Here is a 24,672-nt window from a genome sequence, read left to right on the forward strand (position 1 = left end):
AAATACATATTTTACAAGATAACCTTCTTGATACATTTTCTGGCACCAGTATTATGTATTTTATTTTGATGCATTTATTTGAGAGGTATTTTGTAACAAGATAGGCCTAACGGTATATTTTCATGTATATTTGCCCATCTCAGATTATGGGAGGCTTGTTACAGTGCAAGGTCACGGTGAGTAAACCCGCGGGTCACGTGCGCCACAGTGCAGCAGTATATCAATACATCCATGATCGCGCAGCTGGCGAGGATTAGCTCACGTACAGTGTGCGTAGGACAGAAGCGTAAGTGAAGTGATTAACATGATAAACGAAGTGGAATACGCATTCCCTGCTGGAGATGAAAGCGACGGGAGCAATGAAGAATGGGATATCGGATTCTCGTCGTCGAAAACAGACTACTACACTAAGGTATTGCAGGTATAGATAACCGAGTTGTATTTCTACTCACTTCGGAGTAGAAATACCGCCCACCCACGGCATTGAATTGCGAGCTTTTCAGCGGCGTAGGCCCTAGCTGGCTAAAGCGGTGTTTATGAAGGTTGTCATGTCGGTTGGCAAGTCAGGGGACACGAGTTCAAACCCAGCGTGGGCAAAGTGTAGATGGAAGCGATACTGACGGGCGACATCGTGACATTAAACGTTACCTACTGGCTGGCTCGAATTTAGCTAGTAGCTATCTTGCTATCTAAATGCTAGCGTGCACGCAGACCTCCGCCAGTTACATAGCTATCAGGCCACGTTCACTAGCTAGCAAATGAAACCGCGTGCCCTCCGCGGTTTGACCCTAGCCTCTCACCCTAGCTCTGCACGCTCCCTGTTTGCATCCATGATCCTACCTGACGGGCCGCTTCTACTAGGTGACATGGAGAGGGTTGATGTCTGCTATAGTAATACCACGTACTCCGACTACAGGGGTTCCACAAGGGACTGCCCTGGGTCCTCTCATCTTTTCTCTACACTACATCTCTGGGTTCTGCCATTCACTCGCATGGCTTCTCCTATCAATGCCAATGACACATAGAAATGCGTTGGAAAACTGATAAATGTGCTTTTCCGAGACAGGAAGCACAGGGTGTAATCTTACTGGTCTCAATATGCAAGTCATGCCAAACACCTATAAAATACTGGAACGATCAGTGAAATTATTATTTCAGGTTCATGACAGACCACAAATAGGACTAAATGTCCCAAATAGCACACTACCCCTTTCAAAGCTCCAGCATCCTCACTTTTGCATCTGTGTCACCGACAGCGTCAGATTCACCAAAATAGGGCCCAAAGGGTGATGAACATGTAGCCTACATTAAACAACCTATACCATGTAGAGACATGTCTGTTTTGACTTTGAAAACACTTTAAACTAGGCCTAAGTGTAGGCGTTGTTTTTTTATTTTATTTTCATAACCTCCAGTATATAGATATATGCTCATAGAGATCCATTGTGTACTTATCTGTGACATGAACAATGAGCACTAAAGACTGCCCAATTCGTCAAGATTTTTATATTGACCATTGTATATGATTGTAAATAAACGAGCTTATGATGCCAAATACCACTACTCCACTACCAATTACTCTTTTAATGGTTTTAATAATAATGCACAAAGTTAGAAGGTTCCTTGTTCACTTGTACAGCATTAGTTCTCTCAGAATCTCTTTCATGTTCAAGCAAAATTGGTAACTGAAATATGCCTATCCAAATTGATCGGGGGGGCAATACTTTTCAGTATAAAACTTGGGGAAATTATTTCAGTGTGTATCTGTACTTTTTGTACTCCACACATCAGCACCTACACTGTGATAATACCGATAACCGTGATCATTTTGGTGACTATAATCATGATGAAATTCTCATACCTTTACATCTGTGTTGATTTACTTTCATGTAAGGGGAACCAGCCATTTAACTCACCCACTGCTTCTGGCCATGGGTTCAGAGCGATGGACCTCCTTGGCGATGACTCGTTGGAAGGGAGCCTTCCTATACTTTAATGCAAAATAGCATATTTGGGGTTTCTTCTGACATTTGTTGTGATTGTGGTATCATGGATGACATTTCGCTGTGTGTGATCATACATGTTGTCTGGCAAAAACTAAATGCTAGCTGGCTAATGACAAGCTATTTCTATATGCTAGTCAGTCTTTGCAGTCTGTACTACAGTCTGTTGTTAATGTTGTCTTTGCAGTTGTACTACAGTCTTCATCAGAGCAAATGTGGAAGACAAAAAAAGAGTCATCAATGGAGGTCTTTGCTGCGTGTGCAGCGCCACTGAATGGGGAAACGCACAAGGCTTAACCTAAATTAGTGGGTTATCGCCATTTTTAAAATGAAATACAATCTGCAAGGTGGCTTAGAAAAACCCCAAGATGGCCACCTCATACACCCATGGCCACCTCGCAAATTTGAATGGAGAAAAAACCCTTCCAAGCACGGTGACCATGGCAGTGTCTAGATAGGCAGTATTTGTTGTTTAGTGGCCCTGTAGTGTTTGTGTTCTGTGGCCCTGTAGTGTAAGACAAGGCCACCCCAAATCAAACCAGTTAGGCAGGTAGGTAGTACTATTGAGTACTCAAATAGAACTATCTAGCGTCTTTAGTGTTTGATTTGTTCTTATTTCTAATGAAACTATGACCTGTGTCCAGGGCACAGATGCAGTGGTGCCAGAGGCAGAGGACGGCACGATGAAACAAGCCGTCTACACGGGCAACATCCAGTTAGTTCAGCAGTTGTTGGACAATGGTAGGTCTTATCAATGGTAGTCTTATCAATGGTAGGTCTTATCAATGGTAGGTCTTATCAATGGTAGGTCTGATCAATGGTAGGTCTTATCAATGGTAGGTCTGATCAATGGTAGGTCTTATCAATGGTAGGTCTGATCAATGGTAGGTCTGATCAATGGTAGGTCTGATCAATGGTAGGTCTGATCAATGGTAGGTCTTATCAATGATAGGTCTTATCAATGGTAGGTCTGATCAATGGTAGGTCTGATCAATGGTAGGTCTTATCAATGATAGGTCTTATCAATGGTAGGTCTGATCATCAATGGTAGGTGTGATCAATGGTAGGTGTGATCAATGGTAGGTCTTATCAATGGCTACTTGCACATAGTGCTGAAAATACAACTCTCAATGAGTTACCTTGTGGGGCAGCACGTAGACTTTCGGGCTCTTATTTTTCAATAATGACCGGCTGGCCATACGTTATCTTGAATACATAGAGACAAAATATTGTTTAGAACAGCGGTTCTCAAACCTTTTCTGATAATGTACCCCCAATATTTTTTCAGCAAAGTACCCCCTGACCAGCGCAAAACATTTTTGGTAGAAAAAAAGGCTCTAAAGATGTACAATACAGCGCCATCAATGTCTGATTTAAATACCAACCTTGTAACTGAAAAACACTTTAATGCTACATTTCAAAGATCAAACATAGATTTGAGAGGCACAGTCTACTGTATTCTTATGGCGGCCGTAAGAGTAGACTGTGCTTTGGCTGATATTGTGGTGACTATTGAATATAAAATGTGTTTTCTCGAACTTGGATGTAAAATGTATATTTAAATGTCTTCATTGAACCTATTATAGTATAATAGATATTTTTAAAAGTAACTTTAAAAAAAAGAAGAAAAAAAGTCTTATGTACCCCCATACCCCTAGTGTTATGCGTACCCCCATTTGAGAACCACTTGTTTATTTTGTTTGTAGCTATAACAAAAAAAATGTTTGGCTACGCTATCAACCATCAACACTGCTGCAGTTTCTTGGCTCCATAACAACAGCGCAACGTTACGTAGTACATAGCCAACTATGTACAACTATGTAATTTCCATTGAAAGGGAAATTTAAACATTTTAATAGACCTAGCAACAGCCTAGACTTTTTCTTTCGCCAGAGAATGAACTAAACCTTTGCTTGATAACAACGGTTGAACAATGTTACCCCTAGCAGAGGTCATTATTGTTCCATTGCCTCTATCGTGTCAGTTATTCAGAAATAATCGACTGTAGAATGTGTTGATTGTCCAATCAGAATTGAGTATTTCAGAGAGCCTTGTAATAAATACACGATAACATCTTAACACAGTTGTCGAGAAACTGAATTGATTTAAACAGCCACCGGGCAGTAACATCTTCCTACAGTATGTTGAGAAACTGAATTGATGAAAACAGCCAACAAGCTCAAGGGTCTTCATGAATGAATTTATTGCAGTTAGATGTAGTTTGCTGAGATGTAAGCTAACCAGGCCCATATACCACCTGTGTTAGGTGTGGACGTGGAGACGAGGCTGGGCTGTGACTGGACGCCTCTCATGTGTGCCGTTCACGCAGCTCACCATGATGTGGCCAAGCTGCTGCTGGACAGAGGAGCCAGCGCCAACTACAGTAAAAGTAAGACCACAACGATCACTTCCACTTCAGAACAACGATCACTTCCACTTCAGATCGGGAAATGGTCGGCTTTCAGAAAGGATTCCGGGTTTCAGAATAATGAAAGGATTGTCATGTCAAACACCACCAGCGTGGTCTGTGACTAATGCCTCAATCGGCCACTCACTCTATGAAACACAACCTGTGTCACACTCAAAAGCTTCCCCTCCCCTCCCTCTCACACCTTCTTTCAATTTCCACACGTGCCCCGGCCAAGGACGTGGGAACCAGTTAGATGGCGCGCCACTCTGCTTCATCTGCCATTACTTAATAGCTATGACGCCAAAGAGGAACTCTCACAAAACATCCCTCTAATCCGCCGGTGTGTTTTCAGTTTACACTCTCGTTCCCTGTCTCTGGAGGGGTCTGTCGGATCTAGTGATCCGGAGAAAGAGAGGGAGGGAGGAAGAAGAGAGTCGGAGAGAGACAGGGAGAGGGTTAAAGAGGAGGTATGTCATGGATCTAGGACCGGACCTTGGCTAATACAAGACTTGGGATGGCTGGATGCTGTAGGGGGTTCGTAGGTGTGTGCGTGTGCGTGCGCGTGCGTAAGAAGATCATTTAAGGCAGTGTTACAACACAAGGTTGATGGATCCTGAGTGTTCAAAGGAAACAGTTAAACAGGAGGGTTACGGCCACTTCCTGATTTGTGTTCTGCAGAGAGAGAGTGGGGGGGGGGGGGCGGTAAAGCTGTCGTCATTCTGCCAGGCCAACCGGGGTCTTTTATTTATTTTTCCCCATCCACCACAGACACAAACCGGCAGTCTGCTCTCTGCCGTACAGACCTGCTCTCTCTCTCACACACACACACACATACACACACACGCACACACGATATGAGAGAGACAGTTCCACTGCAGCCTGATCCATACAGAAAGCCATAGTTCCTGCTCTGAGATAAAGGAATATTGATCACCAGAAATGGGCACCTGTCCAGTTTCGCAGCTCTCTTTGTCTATGAGCTGTCTCATCCAGGTCAGTTCGGTGCCCACTGGGCAACACACAGTCTGCAGTCCACATGGACTGTGTGGTTTTGACATGGGTCACTGAACCATATGAATCGTTGATTAATGGACATGAGTATGACTGTTCAAAATTCAAATGTTTCCTGATACTAATGCAGTTGTATCCCCCCCTTCCCTTTACACACAAACATGCACGCACACACACTCTCTCACACACACACACACACACACACACACAGACCAATACACAGTACTAATGGCTGCAGTCACATCATCCACCAGCGAGGACAAGGTTGTCAAGTGCGTGGAGCTTCTTCTGTCCAGAAACGCAGATCCCAACATGTTGAACAGGTGAGAAGTGTGTGTGTGTGTTGACTGTCTGTTCTATCATGTCCTCTGTGTACCTTGACTTTTCAGTTTTTGGAGTAAGCTTGGGAAAACGTTTGTAAAACTCTTGCTCGTTGCTTGGCAAATCATCTTTTGTTGCCTTGCAACCCTGTCCCGAGCATGGCCTCGACCTCGCCATGACTTCCTCTCTGTCCCCCAGCGACACACTGACCTCGCTATGACTTCCTCTCTGTCCCCCAGCGACACACTGACCTCGCCATGACTTCCTCTCTGTCCCCCAGCGACACACTGACCTCGCCATGACTTCCTCTCTGTCCCCCAGCGACACACTGACCTCACCATGACTTCCTCTCTGTCCCCCAGCGACACACTGACCTCGCCATGACTTCCTCTCTGTCCCCCAGCGACACACTGACCTGGCCATGACTTCCTCTCTGTCCCCCAGCGACACACTGACCTCTCCATGACTTCCTCTCTGTCCCCCAGCGACACACTGACCTGGCCATGACTTCCTCCTCTCTGTCCACCTGCTCAACAATGACCTCGCCATGACTTCCTTCTCTCTGTCCCCCAGCGACACACTGACCTCGCCATGACTTCCTCTCTGTCCCCCAGCGACACACTGACCTCACCATGACTTCCTCTCTGTCCCCCAGCGACACACTGACCTCGCCATGACTTCCTCTCTGTCCCCCAGCGACACACTGACCTGGCCATGACTTCCTCTCTGTCCCCCAGCGACACACTGACCTCGCCATGACTTCCTCTCTGTCCCCCAGCGACACACTGACCTGGCCATGACTTCCTCCTCTCTGTCCACCTCCTCAACACTGACCTCGCCATGACTTCCTCTCTGTCCCCCAGCGACACACTGACCTCGTAATGACTTCCTCTCTGTCCCCCAGCGACACACTGACCTCTCCATGACTTCCTCCTCTCTGTCCACCTCCTCAACACTGACCTCGCCATGACTTCCTCCTCTCTGTCCACCTCCTCAATACTGACCTCGCCATGACTTCCTCCTCTCTGTCTACCTGCTCAACACTGACCTCGCCATGACTTCCTTCTCTCTGTCCACCTGCTCTGATCCTTCCGCCCCCCGGTCAGTGCGTTTACATGTCTGTTGAGAGGCAGACACCCTGTACAGTCCTAACTTAACACTGACCATACCAGACACCCTGTGCAGTCCTAACTTAACACTGACCATACCAGACACCCTGTACAGTCCTAACTTAACACTGACCATACCAGACACCCTGTACAGTCCTAACTTAACACTGACCATACCAGACAGCCTGTACAGTCCTTACTTAACACTGACCATACCAGACACCCTGTACAGTCCTAACTTAACACTGACCATACCAGACACCCTGTACAGTCCTAACTTAACACTGACCATACCAGGCACCCTGTACAGTCCTCACTTAACACTGACCATACCAGACACCCTGTACAGTCCTAACTTAACACTGACCATACCAGACACCCTGTACAGTCCTAACTTAACACTGACCATACCAGACACCTGTACAGTCCTAACTTAACACTGACCATACCAGACACCTGTACAGTCCTAACTTAACACTGACCATACCAGACACCCTGTACAGTCCTAACTTAACACTGACCATACCAGACACCCTGTACAGTCCTAACTTAACACTGACCATACCAGATACCCTGTACAGTCCTAACTTAACACTGACCATACCAGACATCCTGTACAGTCCTAACTTAACACTGACCATACCAGACACCCTGTACAGTCCTAACTTAACACTGACCATACCAGACACCAAAGACTGGACTGAGAGGGGGAGAGGAGGGATGAAGTGATCAAAAGGGGGGAGGAGAAAGAGAGAAGAGGGAGAGCGCTGATTCTGGAACCACTTAGCCTTTCTCATCATCTGTGGACATTTCTCATGGCAAGCCAAGGATGAAGCCCTTCCTACCTCCAGCCCTGCACCCCCCCCTCCATGTCCACTTGGCCACCCTCACAGAGTTTGTTACTTACCATGACACACACCCTGTAACAGCACACACACACACACACGCCAGCTACAGAACAAGAGGGTACAAAATAGATTGTTTCCTCTCCAGACAAAATATTTGCAGAACAGTAACAAGAGACAGAGGTTACGTGGACAAGGGCTATGTACATTACTGACATCCCTGCTCCCCCGAAGACACACACACACACACACACACACACACACACACACACACACACACCTCACTTGTACGTCTGAGTTTCTAAACCAGCAATTTACACCAGCTGCATTTCCCCCAGTCTGCTTATAAACAAATGCTTTCTGTTGACGGAATCATTGCTCAGGAGCAAGATGTGGGGTCCAGACCCACACAGCAAGAGTACTATAGTGAGTAAGGCTGGCTCTGGGAAGACCACAATTTGGTCATTTAGCAGAGTCTTTTTATCCAAAGTGACTTCCAATGTTATGAGCTAGTGTTGGGGTGTAAGGTCACTGCGTTCCAGTTGCCTCTGAAGTCATCATTCGGTGCTGGGTATGGCGTCACACCTCAGTTTACCGCCTTCCACTTACAACTAGTCGAAAAACCCACTTTAGCCTGATCTTTGTTAGCCAAGTTAACCATTGTTGGCAATACCAGTTGATAACAACGCACTATGCGGTATTTTGAGCACACAAACACTGTGGCAACCTGTCCGCAGATAGAAGTTGGACAGTACTGTGTATACGATTGATTTAATGAGACAAAAATAAGACAGACATGCTAATAAACAGTATTACTACAGCTTTCACTTATTGTGGATTCATGGAGCAGCCATTTTGATTTTGAGGTAGGAGTTGTGGTTGGGGCAGGTGAGGTTCCCCCGAGTTTCCAAGGTTTACAGATTACAGATAACATTTCCGCCGGGGAACTTCCGAGTTCTCGAGGCAACTGGAAAGCAGCATAATATGTACAATGGCACAGTGGTAGGCAATGATTGTCAAGTGGCCTGGCCCGGTCTTGAACCAGCAACCTTTCTGGTCAGATGCTCTAACCACTGGGCTGCCTACTGCCAGACTACTAACCTGTTTGAAATAGCCAGCTGTCCTCTGCTAGCCTGCTAGTCTCTCTGAGCCAACCCCTCAGCCTGCTAGTCTCTCTGAGCCAACCCCTCAGCCTGCTAGTCTCTCTGAGCCAACCCCTCAGCCTGCTAGTCTCTCTGAGCCAACCCCTCAGCCTGCTAGTCTCTCTGAGCCAACCCCTCAGCCTGCTAGTCTCTCTGAGCCAACCCCTCAGCCTGCTAGTCTCTCTGAGCCAACCCCTCAGCCTGCTAGTCTCTCTGAGCCAACCCCTCAGGGTCTGAAGCCTTTAGTGGGACAGGTGTGATGAAGACCAGTCAATGGTGTGATGAAGACCAGTCAATGGTGTGATGAAGACCAGTCAATGGTGTGATGAAGGCTGGTCAGGGGGACAGGTGTGATGAAGGCTGGTCAGGGGGACAGGTGTGATGAAGGCTGGTCAGAGGGACAGGTGTGATGAAGGCTGGTCAGTAGGACAGGTGTGATGAAGACCAGTCAATGGTGTGATGAAGGCTGGTCAGGGGGACAGGTGTGATGAAGGCTGGTCAGGGGGACAGGTGTGATGAAGGCTGGTCAGGGGGACAGGTGTGATGAAGGCTGGTCAGGGGGACAGGTGTGATGAAGGCTGGTCAGTAGGACAGGTGTGATGAAGGCTGGTCAGTAGGACAGGTGTGATGAAGGCTGGTCAGTAGGACAGGTGTGATGAAGACCAGTCAATGGTGTGATGAAGGCTGGTCAGGGGGACAGGTGTGATGAAGGCTGGTCAGGGGGACAGGTGTGATGAAGGCTGGTCAGGGGGACAGGTGTGATGAAGGCTGGTCAGGGGGACAGGTGTGATGAAGGCTGGTCAGTAGGACAGGTGTGATGAAGGCTGGTCAGTAGGACAGGTGTGATGAAGGCTGGTCAGTAGGACAGGTGTGATGAAGACCAGTCAATGGTGTGATGAAGGTTGGTCAGAGGGACAGGTGTGATGAAGGCTGGTCAGGGGGACAGGTGTGATGAAGGCTGGTCAGTGGGACAGGTGTGATGAAGGCTGGTCAGGGGGACAGGTGTGATGAAGGCTGGTCAGGGGGACAGGTGTGATGAAGGCTGGTCAGTGGGACAGGTGTGATGAAGACTGGTCAGGGGGACAGGTGTGATGAAGGCTGGTCAGTGGGACAGGTGTGATGAAGACTGGTCAGGGGGACAGGTGTGATGAAGGCTGGTCAGGGGGACAGGTGTGATGAAGGCTGGTCAGGGGGACAGGTGTGATGAAGGCTGGTCAGTGGGACAGGTGTGATGAAGACTGGTCAGGGGGACAGGTGTGATGAAGGCTGGTCAGGGGGACAGGTGTGATGAAGGCTGGTCAGGGGGACAGGTGTGATGAAGGCTGGTCAGTAGGACAGGTGTGATGAAGGCTGGTCAGGGGGACAGGTGTGATGAAGGCTGGTCAGTGGGACAGGTGTGATGAAGACCAGTCAATGGTGTGATGAAGGCTGGTCAGTGGGACAGGTGTGATGAAGGCTGGTCAGGGGGACAGGTGTCGAAACTTTGTGTCCAGGAAACTCGAAAGTTTCTGCTGAAAACCCCAAGGCCTGTTACTGATAAGGCCCGTTATTGACGTGGTGTCGAGGGGGACCTCAGACGGACTGCGTGGTCACCAGAGGCCGGCCGAGCCAGGCCCTGTTGTAGTGGCCTCAGAAGAAGAAGCAGGGTTTGGCCTTTATCTCTCAAGGCCATTGTTCTCAGAGTCGTGACGTTGGAAAACTGTTTGCTCGACTGCGTATTGATTCTCCATTGGTCTGGGAACCGCTAGACTGAAACACATACGGTGTACACACACACACACACACACACACACACACACACACACACACGACCAACCCCTCTCAGTGAATGACCTTGTCACTTGTGTGCCCCTTGGAAAAAACAGGACTACAGGGCTCTAAAATCCTCATTGTCACCTCACTGCTGGTCTACTGCTGGTCTAAGAGGAACTAAGTTGTTGGAATCTGTCAGGATGAGAAATTGCTGTGCTCCTCTCTCATCTGAGCTCTGATGTCACCAGCCACACACACACACACACACACGCACACTGACACACACACAGAATTTAAATGCGCTCTTTTTCACATAAACAATACACATTTAACTCTTTTTCTCACAAACATGCATATACACAACAACAAATACATTCCCCCTGTTCCTGGGAAACGTCAGGTATTGTGATGAATTGCTTTCCACACACACACACACACACACACACACACACACACACACACACACACACACAAGCAAACACAAAAATATTCCCCCCTCTTCCTGGGAAAACGTCAGCTATTGTGATGAATTACCTTCCCACACCTCTGGACTGATGCCATTTTCTCACCCACTGTAACCAGTCATGGGTGATAAAGTCGGTGGTTATTTGCACTTATTACTCAACACGCCGACCCTGGGACAATGGGACGGTCACCTGTGGCCAGGCCAGCTGTGCCACCTCCCTGAGATTCAGCTTAGAGAAACGTCATTTTGGTGGCAGGTTTCATGAACTCCCACACTGATTACATCCTCAGTCCAATTGCTGAATTAATTGATTGGCCAATTAGCCTAACTATGCCTCTGTTACAATAAGTTAATGTACACAAGTTTTGATGCCTGAGGCAAGATGTTTTCGATTGCCGCTTACTCATGTTAGACAGCCCCCTCTGTAGTGGGCGACTGTTTGCTCATTACCACCTAGACCTTGGATGTGGGTGTTTGTGTGTGTGTAGACATGCACGGTTTGGCAAATCAATGATGTATTCATGCAGTCAGTTTAATGATGGGCCACCTTGAGGTATTGAACAGTCACAGTGCAACCTGAGCAGTCTGGGCTTGGTGTCTGGCGCCCTCTAGTGGCGTCTAGTGTTCCTGTTCCCTATCTCGTCTCTCCTTTTCCTCTACTTCTCCACCTCATCCTCTACCCCTCTCTTCTTCTACCCCTCCTCTACCTCTCTCCTCTACCTCTCTCCTCTACTTCTCCACCTCTCTTCCTCTACCCCTCCTCTACCTCTCTCCTCTAATTCTCCACCTCTCTTCCTCTACCCCTCCTCTACCTCTCTCCTCTAATTCTCCACCTCTCTTCCTCTACCCCTCCTCTACCTCTCTCCTCTACTTCTCTCCTCTACTTCTCCACCTCATCCTCTTCCCCTCTCCTCTACTTCTCCACCTCTCTTCCTCTACCCCTCTCCTCTACCCCTCTCATCTACTTCTCCACCTCTCTCCCCTACTTCTCTCCCCTACTTCTCCACCTCTCTCCCCTACTTCTCCACCTCTCTTCCTCTACCTCTCTCCTCTACTTCTCCACCTCTCTTCCTCTACCCCTCTCCTCTACTTCTCCACCTCTCTTCCTCTACTTCTCTCCCCTACTTCTCCACCTCTCTTCCTCTACCTCTCTCCTCTACTTCTCCACCTCTCTTCCTCTACCCCTCTCCTCTACTTCTCCACCTCTCTCCTCTACTTCTCCACCTCTCTTCCTCTACCCCTCTCCTCTACTTCTCCACCTCTCTCCTCTACTTCTCCACCTCTCTTCCTCTACCTCTCTCTACTTCTCCACCTCTCTTCCTCTACCTCTCTCCTCTACTTCTCCACCTCTCTTCCTCTACCCCTCTCCTCTACTTCTCCACCTCTCTCCTCTACTTCTCCACCTCTCTTCCTCTACCTCTCTCCTCTACTTCTCCACCTCTCTTCCTCTACCTCTGTCCTCTACTTCTCCACCTCTCTTCCTCTACCCCTCTCCTCTACTTCTCCACCTCTCTCCTCTACTTCTCCACCTCTCTTCCTCTACCTCTCTCTACTTCTCCACCTCTACTCTACTTCTCCACCTCTCTTCCACCACCTCTCTTCCTCTCTTCCTCTACCCCTCTCCTCTGTGTCTTGTCCTCAGCTGCCATATGACGGCCATGATGCTGGCAGCCAGAGACGGCTGCAGTCAGGTGATCAACCTGCTGGTGTCCCACGGAGCCGAGGTCAACGTCCAGGACCTCCACGGCTACACGGTAGGAGAAGAACCCCAGAAGAGTGACGCACAGAGGAGGGGGGGCTGTGTTTGTCAATCACTGATTGGGGAAGACATTTTTGTTGCGCGCCTGGTTTGGTCAGAATAGTGTGTGTGTGTGTGTGTGTTCCAGGCCCTAGCAGTGGCTGTGCAGTATGGCAGGGAACAGGCTGTCCTCAAGCTGCTCGAGCTGGGAGCCGACAGGAACCTCAAGACCACTGCGGGGAAGAACGTGGCCGACCTAGCCAGGGTGTTCAAACGAACACAGGTACAAAACCCCCAACCCCCAACCCCCAGTATTGTACAGTGTACCGCGCTGATAGGATGACTTTCACACACATTCCCCCCCAAAACACTGATGCCGGCTCTGTGACTCTGCACACCCTGACCTCAAATGTATACATCAGTGAAAAGTGAACGTCTTCCATTTTGCCAGATCGCCAGGATCCTGGCCTGCCCGGGCGACGCCCTCGCCAACAGCAGGTTGTTGAAGCGGGGCCCGGATCCCCCGGCTTCCAAGGAGAGGTGAGAACCCGGCCCCTTCCCACATCCACATCACCTGTCGAGAGCTGAGGGGGTGGGATAGGGGCCAGCTCTACTCCCAGGTAGGGTAGGACCTTGGGTTTGATACAGAGATATGCTCAACTAACATTCAACTAACTAACCATACACTATTGACTAACATTACTAACTATACACTAACTTTCAACTAACTATACACCATCACCTAACATTCAACTAATGATACACTATCAAGTAACATTCACTAACTGCACTATCAACTAACAATTCAACTAAATATGAACTAACTATACACTAACATGAACTAGTTGTTGTATACTGTATCAACATAATTGCAGATGACAGTTTGAACACCTCTGTGGTCTATAAAGGCCCCGTCAAAATAGTGTTGCTGAACCTTCTCTGGGATGACAAGATGGAGCCATCATCACTTTCTTTGCTTTTCTATCATCCCCTCCGAGCTACAAGTATGTAGGGGTTCACCGGCAAGGGTTCTACGCAGAATTGAGCTCCATCAGTCAATGTGCTCCAGCAAGGCAGTGTGTGTGTGTGTGTGTGTGTGTGTGTGTGTGTGTGTGTGTGTGTGTGTGTGTGTGTGTGTGTGTGGAGACGTACAACGTAGCCTAGTGAACGTGAGGTGAAACTACGCGACTGGGAGAGGGCTGTTGGTTGGTTGTGCTACCAGACATAAACAATAATAAGCTCCCTTCACGTGTGTTTAGTCCCACCAGGGGCTGATGCAGCATTCTGCATCATGTGACAGTTCATCTGACGCTCTGAGATGTGACTGGTAAATGTTTCGATTGCGTCTGGCCCCAGAGTAAACCGTCAAATTAACCAGGGCTCCTCAGTCAGGGGGAGGGTTTGACGTGGAACAAATGAGTACCTGAGCGTTTTTTCTTTTGGCTCGGAATGGCTTGGAATGTCTCAAGTTGGGGGGACATTATAGTCTTAAAGTTTAAGGTACAGGTCTCTTAAGTTATAGCTTGAAATCAACGTCAGTTCTACCTAATTAGGGGAAACTTCCCATGGGAATTCAGGGGAATTTATGGGAATTGTAAGTATAATCTAACCTCACAAATGCTCTTCTGGATGAATGGGTAAAAATGCCCACAGACACACTCCAAAATCTTATAGAAAACCTTCCCAGAAGAGTGGAAGCTGTTATAGCTGCAAAGGGGGACCAACTCCATATTAATGCCTATGAATTTAGAATAGGGTGTCATAAAAGCTCCTGTAGGTGTAATGTGTAGTTTTGTCCATATAGTGTATGACACACTCTTCATATGGGTAAAATCTGACTTTTCAAACATTCACATACACTATGGCTTTGTGCAGTATTTGCACATGAGCTCAAGTCTTTCCGCTTTTAATGGCTTCCACAGCTCTGAAGCTGAACATGGTTCTGTGTAGAGAAATGAGCAGGAAGGATGAGGATGCTCTGTTTGAGTCTTGCTGACGATCATGTGAATGAAGTACGACCTGTGCTTGCATGACGCTACCTCGCCAATGGCGGGAGCCAATCCCAGTCATCCGCTCATCCAACATGTCGGAGGACACTGCATTTCATTCAGACCAAAACAACTTGGTGTGGTGATTACAAAAACAAACAAAGCAAGATGCAGTATGGCGAATCCAAAGCAGTTGCATTACTAAAGACTCTGTTAGTAGTTTTAAGATAAACAGAGATACAGTAGATATGCCTTTCTTAATGGGCAAAATTCCCAAGCTGATGTTCCCCTTGTCATTTTACAGAAATTTGCCAGAAACGTTCCACCCCTGTGCAACCCTGTACCTAATGCACTTTTTCTTTGCTGTTGACAGGAGCGTTGCACTGTATCTAAGTGGAAGCAGGAAGAGAAATCCGCCATGGGACCTTAAATCAGAAAAATAATATGAATGGTGGTGAACGCGTGAGAAAAATGATTTCTTGATCTCGACTGTATTGTGCCATGACCATCTCCCTTAATCTCCCATGTCAGCTCACAGAACTGACTAACTCTCCTTTCGCATTCCTGCAGCTCTTAACATGGCCAGACTAATAGTGGTTTTCACCTCTTTTAATAATTTTAAACTCATTCTGGAATAACTGTTTTACAGTATTACGACAAACTGTGACTTGCCTGCAAACTTGACTTGCAAAATAATGTTTTAAATTGACAAATACCATATGTGATGGTCATGGCACAATTCAAATGGGACCAAGAAATCATTTGTTTATCGCCATTGACTACCGTATGTATTTTTTCCGAATTAAGGTCCCATGGGACGACTCTCTATGCTTTGATGAGAGGTAGGCGGGACACATGGACCCTAAGGAAACTCACTTCAGTAATATCACCAAATCCTTCTTTTTGAACCTGCGCAGTCTGACCAAGCTGGGAGATGTGGAGCTGCTCCTCCACGGTTTGAACCTGGAGCACCTTGCTGACATCATGATGGTGAGTGCTCCTAAAAGCTCCAGCGGTGAGTACAGTAGTACAGTCCTCCAGAACCCTGATCAGCTTGGTGTCAGTATGATTAATGAAGACAGGGTTGGCTGGGCACGGGTTGATAAGCGCATCGCACAGACGAGCACACATGCAGGTAGTGGGGGAGCCCAGGTGATCCAGCTGGGGGTTTTGGTGGGCCCACGGTGGGATGGTCCAGCTGGGGGTTATGGTGGGCCCACGGTGGGATGGTCCAGCTGGGGGTTATGGTGGGCCCACGGTGGGATGGTTCAGCTGGGGGTTTTGGTGGGCCCACGGTGGGATGGTCCAGCTGGGGGTTTTGGTGGGCCCACGGTGGGATGGTTCAGCTGGGGGTTATGGTGGGCCCACGGTGGGATGGTCCAGCTGGGGGTTTTGGTGGGCCCACGGTGGGATGGTCCAGCTGGGGGTTATGGTAGGCCCACGGTAGGATGACCGCTTCTGTCTCTCACTCTAGCAGAATGACGTCACCTGGAGCCACTTGCTCACCATGGAGACGGATGACCTGCAGAAGGTAGAGTGAACAAGCCTCCTGTGCTCTGTGTGTGTCACCTGACCTGGCTTCACCCCGGACCTGAACGCCAGCAGTGTTTGTTTATTTATTTTTCCTTCTTAAGGAATTAGATAGGGCAGCGTGTTCAGTAGATGGAGCCAAAACATGCAGCAAGCTGTATCGCTCTCCCTTCATCTCCCCCTCCATCTCTCTCTCTCTCCACCCTTCCATCTCTCTCTCCCCCCTTCCATCTCTCTCCTTCCACCCTTCATCTCTCTCTCCCTCCTCCATCTCTCACTCCCTTCTCCATCTCTCCACCCACCATCTCTCTCTCCCCTCCATCTCTCCACCCCTCCATCTCTCTCTCCCCACCCCTCCATCTCTCTCTGCACTCCACCTTCCCATCTCTCTCTCTCTCCACCCATCCATCACTCTATCTCTCCCTCCTCCATCTCTCTCCACCCACCCCTGCTCTTCTCCCTCCCCCCTCCCAGATTGGCATCACTGACCCTGATGACCAGAACAAGGTTCTGAGTGCTGTGAAGGAGATGGAGCTGGACAGGGTGGACCTGGACACACTCAACCAGCTGGAGAACATAGACACCGGGTACGCTGGCCACTGTGGGAGAGCTCACCCAAAACACGCATCATATAAGTCCTGTTTATCTTCTAGCTTAGCTAGAGTTGATTCCCCCCAGCTTCATGGCCGTTGATTCACCATCCGACCATTAAAGGTGGGGTAGGTAGTTTGACGTCAACCAAGGCCTCCGATTGGTCATCTTTTTCAAAAGAACCCGCCCCTCCCTCCTGTCAATCATGATGTAGTCCCTCCCTCCAAACATGACTGGTAGGTGTGGCGAGATGGAGACCCTGATTGGTCAGTACATTCGGGCGCGGTGCATTCTTTGAATCCAAAATACAGAGGCAGCGGCAAACACAGAGATCCAAGTCTAGCACTTCTGTTACTGATAGCTGAAAGGATATTATGCCAAATTTACCAAATAAAGCCAAAAGCTAACTACCTATCCCACCTTTAAGGATCTTCTCAAACTCTACTCTTCCTGAACGAACGCGTGGCACTTCCTGAACGCGTGGCACCGCCACAGCCTATCCCGGTTCACCTGGAGCTACGCAGCCATTTTTAAAACCACCCTGTTCCCGTCCTAGAACCAGGGCCACCTACACCAGACCTGAACCATCTCAGCCTTCTCCCTGGAGGCCATCCCTCACCCACTGTGCTTCCTTCTGTTATTCTCCTCTCCCCTCTCCTCCCTCCCTCCCGGCTTCCTCCTCCCATCATCCTCTCTGTCAGAGGCGAGCGGAGCTCGGGGGGTCCTAATGGTTTAAGTGGGGCCGGTAATGATTTGTAAGGTGGGATGCGATGGAAGCCTCGTCTCCGCCCCGGTGACTGATGACGAGGCAGCCACGGGGGCCAAACCGGCCCCGTCTCTCCGCGCTCTTTCACGTCATGAATCCTGGGCGCGGACGTCCCGGGGACGGGCGCGGGACGGGAGGGACGGCGCGGCGAGGGGGGCGTCGGGGAGAGGAGCGCGCCCGGAGAGGCGGTAAATTCCACAGAGTAAATCCCCATACTGTAAACAGTCGAGTCAGGCAGAGCGGACGACTGGAGCTCACGCTGAACGAAAGTCGGTTCCCTGTGGGAAAAGGTACACACACACACACACACACACACGTACAAACCCCCTACAGCATCCTGTCAGGCAGGCAGTAGCGATGAGCTTTCCACTAGCTTCCCTTTATATCTGTGTGTTTGCGTACGTGTGCGTACAGCAATCCCAAGTCCGAGCTTTTAGGATTTCACGTGTCACCTTGCAAAAATTTCTTCAGTTTAAACGACATTATCAACAGCATTCAGAAGTGTCTAAAAAATTGGAGTCTCGTCAGTGGCTACCTTCCTAGTCGATAGTTAAAGAAACTACTCCCACACACTCTGACTCATCCGGACCGTCCCATGCCTTGTGTAAGTTACCGTGTCTCAATCTGACGCCTCGCTTCCTCGTGACACTGTGTACACATGCCGATGCCCTTCAGTATGGGAAGAATCTCATCCACATTCCTGCCTCGTTCCACCACCACCACCACCATCGTCTTCATCATCATCATCATCCCTACTCACCTCACCTCAGCACCCTACCACCGTCGTTCCTCTCCCCAGGCCTAAGTACCTCCGGCCCGGACCCCGGCCCCACATCACTCAGCGGGCTCCTAGATAAACTAACACCGCCTTACACCCAGGGCCGAGGAGAGGAGATAGGAGCCCCGGCCTGACTGACAGTGTTTACACGCCGCACTGACAGTGTGTGAGGACAGCGAAACGGCTGCTGCCCCCCAGCGCTAGCGTGCTAGCTCCCCGCACTAGCCGGGCTATCATTAACACGCAGAGAGCTGTCGGCGTCCCGGGAATGAGTGATGAAGAAAGAGGGCGAGCGGTACAAATCAATTGGAGGTGTGTTTTTTTTCTCTCTCTCTTTTTAAAAGACGGAGCGGGTTTTGAGAGGCCGAGACGGCCACGCTAAGTGTTTTGTCTAACTGGTTGTTGGTGGAGAGGAGAGTTGAGGTGTCCTGTTGTCGGTCTTGCGGACACTGTCGCAAATGCAGTCTTATCGATCTGTCATGTTCCATAAAAGAGGAACGTGTGTTTGTGTGTGTGTGTGTCTCTGTCTCTAGGAGTGAGGAGCTATACAACTTCCTGATCAGCCTGAGGCAGCAGTGCTGCTACCTGACGGAGACGGTGCAGGATGTCAACAATCGCTTCCCCCTGCGAGGCTCTGAGGTAATACCTGTGTACTACGTGATTGCCACCGTGGTGGTACCGTTTATCCGTGATTGCGGTTGTTTGGTTTGCTCGAGCGAGCTAGCGAAAAGTTGTCCTGTAAATGTTGAACTAGCTTGGTAGTACAGGGCCCTGGAGTCCTACAGCAGGGCTGCACACAGACTGAACTGCTTTTTGTGTCTCTAGGTTTTGTTTTTTCTTTCTTTCTGCCTTCCTTGTAACTCCCCTCTCTTCACCCCCTCCAGGTAGTTCTGTCTCTGGACCCTAAGAGGGAGGCCCAGGCGATCTGTAACGAGCTGGTGGCCCAGACCGGGGACCTGCAGAAGGAGGTGTCCTGCCTCCGCAACCTGCTCAGCACGGTCAGTGGTCTGGGAGTGGCTCACTCCTCCACAGCACACCCTCTCCTCCAGAGACCACCCCTGTCCTCCACAGACCACCCCTGTCCTCCAGAGACCACCCCTGTCCTCCACAGCACACCCTCTCCTCCACAGACCTCCCCTCTCCTCCATAGACCACCCTCTCCTCCACAGACCACCCTCTCCTCCACAGACCACCCCTGTCCTCCACAGACTCCCCTCTCCTCCACAGACCTCCCCTCTCCTCCACAGACCTCCCCTCTCCTCCACAGACCTCCCCTGTCCTCCACAGACCTCCCCTCTCCTCCACAGACCTCCCCTCTCCTCCACAGACCCCCCTGTCCTCCACAGACCTCCCCTCTCCTCCACAGACCCCCCTGTCCTCCACAGACCCCCCTCTCCTCCACAGACCACCCCTCTCCTCCACAGACCCCCCTGTCCTCCACAGACCACCCCTGTCCTCCACAGACCACCCCTCTCCTCCACAGACCCCCCTGTCCTCCACAGACCTCCCCTCTCCTCCACAGACCCCCCTGTCCTCCACAGACCCCCCCTGTCCTCCACAGACCACCCTGTCCTCCACAGACCTCCCCTCTCCTCCACAGACCACCCTCTCCTCCACAGACCACCCTCTCCTCCACAGACCACCCTCTCCTCCACAGACCACCCTCTCCTCCACAGACCACCCCTGTCCTCCACAGACCTCCCCTCTCCTCCACAGACCACCCTGTCCTCCACAGACCTCCCCTCTCCTCCACAGACCACCCCTGTCCTCCACAGACCTCCCCTCTCCTCCACAGACCCCCCTCTCCTCCACAGACCTCCCCTCTCCTCCACAGACCACCCCTGTCCTCCACAGACCCCCCTGTCCTCCACAGACCACCCTGTCCTCCACAGACCCCCCTGTCCTCCACAGACCTCCCCTGTCCTCCACAGACCACCCTCTCCTCCACAGACCACCCTGTCCTCCACAGACCACCCTGTCCTCCACAGACCCCCCTGTCCTCCACAGACCCCCCTGTCCTCCACAGACCTCCCCTCTCCTCCACAGACCTCCCCTCTCCTCCACAGACCTCCCCTCTCCTCCACAGACCCCCCTCTCCTCCAGCTGTCACCTCAGTCAAGTGACGATGAAATGATCCTCCCCAACCAACCAGTGCTATTAATGGGTGCGTTAAGTAGCTGAGCGCTCAGTCAGCTAATTTGGGTGGCTGAGGAGTGCCTTGTGTCCACTGTGTTTTTGCTCCCCAACTCTTATTGGCTCTGAGCCTCTCACCTTAACCATGATGGATTCTTAAAGAGGATAAGGTGATGGGTGGTACGTGTGTGTGTGTGTGTGTGTGTGTGTGTGTGTGTGGTGTGGTGTGGTGTGTGTGTGTGTTCAGATTCAGACCCACAAGGTTCTGACAGGGAAGAGTCCTCACAGCCCATAACTCAGTGGCGGTGTGACAGCGGCTTGTCAGTGTGGAGATGTTGAGCTGGTTGGGGGGGGGGGGGGGGGGGGGGAGGTGCTTCGAGGGAGGGAGGGAGGGAGGGAGGGAGGGAGGGGATAGGAGAAGTTGCTTGGGAGGAAAGGTGGTGTGAGGGGTTCAGCGTGAGGAATCTGACAGCCAATGGAGGCCATACGGACCGACTGGCCTCGGGCGTGGACCAAGAGGGGCAACGCAAACAACTACTCACAACACCATCTATGTTGCCTCTCCCAACGCCTCAAACCAAGGAGGAAATATAAGCGTATTCACAGCAGTAACTCAGCGGTAACTTTCCACTACAGTGCTGTGTGCTGGGTATAATGACATATTGGGAGATTATTAGAGTACACATTCTTACATATTTCCGGGGGCGCACACCTACACACAAGTGCTAAGAGTGAGATTGACTTGAGATAGGCAAGGGGGTCCTGTGATTGATGGTAGCATTAGAAACTATAGCTTGAGATCCAAGATTTGCAGATTCCTTTATTTGTCACGTGTAATGTGCTGTACTGTACGGTGTACAGTCACAGTGAAACGTTGCTGCCGGCTCCAACATTATGCTTGATACAGATAAACTCTAATACTCTGTTACAAATTACAAATTTACAATTACTAATTTACAATTTACGAAAATGACAAGAGTTTACAAATTAACATTGGCTTGCGGAAAGAAGCTCATCCTGAGTGTCTCCGTGTTCGCCCTGTGGGTGTGGTATCTCTTCCCTGACCGTAGCAGAGAGAACAGTCGGGTGGCTGGGGTCTCTCAGGATCCTTTTGGCCTTTGTCTTGCATCTTTAGTAACATAACGCTATATGGATCCATGTCTTTATGACAGACACTCATATTTCATCAGTATCAGCAGTTTACCCGTGGCCAGGAGTTCAAAACATTTAATCTCAAATCAGATCCATCAGATTTTGAAATCCCATTCTGTGATCCAGGATCAGACATCTCAGACATATTTTGTCCCGGTATGTCAAAGGAATTCAGGGTATGATCACCTCCAGATTCAGACATTTCAAGACAACCAGATCATAATTAGCAGTGCTTTATCAGGCCCACCTGTGGATTTTTCTCCAGGCTAAATAAGACGCTCGGTGGTTGTGTAATGAGAGATGCCATTGTCAACAGCTACTTTCGAAGTTGAAGTTGATTGCCTACCATGGACTAGTGCCTATTATTTGTAGATAATTATTTGATTAGATAATTATTTGATTATTCAAAAATGTAATTTATGATTGATATAATAATTGTACAGACAATTTTGTGATTCACAATCATCTAAAGAACCTGAAAGACTACAATCCTAATCTCCACAATGCCAGTTGACAGAATATGACCATGCTCATGTCTGCCATCTGGTGTCTAGTTCTGAAACTGCGGATCTCAGCTGCAGGAGCTGGGCTCTCATTTTGGAGTCCTGTGAGGCTACTCTCATTTGAACTCAGTCCTATTAGGCTACTCTGTTACTGTGTTCTGTGGTGGATGTCAGTATATTTCCGCAGCTTCAGTAACGGTTGAGTTATCGGCCCAGACTGGGTTCAACTGTCTTTGTCAGTCAGACAGTAACCTCTGTCTGTCAGCTCTGTGGAGTAGGTGAGTATTAGACATAGCATAGGGCCAGTCATGCCTTTCTTCACACTCATACGGAAACTATGGGGAACATATATTTTTTGCCAGACTGTAAGAATCCGTCCAAACTCTGGGACCATTGGGGTTTTCATAGTTGTTTGATGGTAATGAATTGTAGCCTAATAGTAGAACTCTATTAATGCTCTTAGCGACAATTGAAAGTGCGTCAGCTGCATTACTAAGTTATAACACACTTACTGTAACCCACCCACATTACCGGAAATGGCATATTGGTGGTTGACCACGACCAGACCCAATGATGTAGGCTGTTGAGTAAGGGATACAGTAAATGAGTCCATGACTCATGATAACAAAAACAATCAAATGGACTGTATACCGCTATGCTATTGAAGAGGCCTTTGAGAATATTATTCTTTACTATTTATAGTTGATGTAGACATATGTTAATATATATATATATAATAATCATAGTATATTATATATGTATATATTATATTATGTTATATATTATATGTTATGTAATATGTTAAGAATGAAAATCTTTGTTTGTTTGCTTGTTAAGTGGTGAGGGATGCAGTAAATGAGTCCATGACTCAGTGGACTCATGATTCAGTAGACGCTGCCATCTCTGAGATGTGATGTGATTTGACCAGACATGCCCTCTCCCCAGGTAGTAACTGGTGCTTTCCACTTTATTCTAGCCAATCACTCGCAGTAATGGAGCCAATTCCCGACCATTACTAACCCTAAAATGGAGCATTTCTGTGAGGTGAACTGGCAGAGAACAAGTGCAATCTGGTCAGGATTAGGGTTAGCCTCCTGTGTGAGATCTGAATGTTCACTTGAAAGGATGTGGGTGTCTGAGTAGTACGAGTCTATCTGACTGTGTATCGCTGCTGGCAGTGTGTGTGTGTGTGTGTGTGTGTGTGTGTGTGTGTGTGTGTGTGTGTGTGTGTGTTCCCTGGTGACACTGTGCTCCTCCACCCATAGATGGACCAGGCTGGAGGTTGTGGGAAGGCCAAGGCGGTGAAGAGGCCAGGCCCAGGCGCTGGCTGGGTAGTGCTGAGCGTGCTTGGAGCCGGTCTGCTCTGTGTTCTCCTGTCCAGAGCCAACAGTGTTTAGCCAGCCCCATGAGAGTGGTTTGCCTGAGGGAGGTGTGTGTGTGTGTGGGGGGGGGGGGGGGGTATTTTGGACACGGATGCCAGAGCAGAAGGCATAGAAGCAATCCTGTCCCAAGTCGCAGATTTTGTTCTTGTTTTCTATTTTGTTCTTAATAGTTTGTTCTTAATTGATTTTGTGAAAAAGATTTTTATTTAATTGAAAATGGTGAGTGGCAGATCTAGCAGAGCCACTGGTTAGAAGACAATAAAGTATAGAAAAATGTCCCACTTGCTTATTTCATGATGCAGACATTTTTATACAATAACTTAGACTTTCAAAATATAGGCAGGGCTGTAGTGTAATGGTCGGCTTATAATGATAGCCAACACATTCTTAGCTGTAGCCTACAAAGTGCACTTGAAATTCAATAAAGCCTTTAAATGTGTCCCGTAACAGTGGTGGCATGTTGTTTTATGGATTTCCCGGTTTCTCGTTCGGTTCTTCCACGGGGATCAGGAGATGAATCCAGTTTGTCCACTCCTCCTGTCAGCAGACCGGACCTCCCAATACAAAGAAGCGCTGGGAACATTAAATCGCTTACATAAACGCGAGATCAAAGATAAAGGAAATACAACGTGACAATCGAAGAGATTGAGAGGCGAGTTCAAAAGAATGTGATAATCCAATTTAAATGCACACATCACATTTGGGACGGCTTTGAGGAATCTGCATTTCGCATTGGGACCATTTTCATTCTTAACATATGTCTACACCAACTATAAATAGTAAAGAATAATATTGTCAAAGGTCTCTTCAATAGCATAGCGGTATGCAGTTCATTTGATTGTTTTTGTTAAAACGTTCAGGGTTTCGCACATCACGTTGTACCACATTCTACACCTTGCCGCTTGGAAATCGGCCAAGCTTGTGTCTGGTGTCAAGCTAGCCTGAACAGATACTTTGAGACATCTAATTTCTTCACCTCATTCCTGAGACAGGACTGCGCCCACCCCTTGTGTAAGCAATTTAAACCTGATAGCAGATCATCTGCCCTATCT

The 24,672-nt window shown here is 48.9% G+C and overlaps 1 protein-coding gene across 1 annotated transcript; it reads left to right on the top strand.

Annotated features, from left to right (window-relative positions):
- Positions 1-304: 304 nt before the first annotated feature.
- On the top strand, positions 305-23,635 carry asz1 (ankyrin repeat, SAM and basic leucine zipper domain containing 1; the record flags this gene model as incomplete). The annotated part of the gene is made up of 13 exons (XM_084451359.1): positions 305-421; positions 2,648-2,744; positions 4,270-4,392; positions 5,636-5,747; positions 12,702-12,813; positions 12,946-13,080; positions 13,249-13,337; positions 15,703-15,775; positions 16,260-16,316; positions 16,790-16,902; positions 18,984-19,089; positions 19,335-19,448; positions 23,504-23,635. The coding sequence occupies 13 exons, from the start codon at positions 305-307 to the stop codon at positions 23,633-23,635; spliced, it is 1,380 nt and encodes a 459-aa protein (XP_084307485.1).
- Positions 23,636-24,672: the final 1,037 nt, after the last annotated feature.

Source organism: Borostomias antarcticus, assembly GCF_949987555.1.
Source record: "Borostomias antarcticus genome assembly, chromosome: 16".
In the NCBI taxonomy this organism is placed as follows: Eukaryota; Metazoa; Chordata; class Actinopteri; order Stomiiformes; family Stomiidae; genus Borostomias; species Borostomias antarcticus.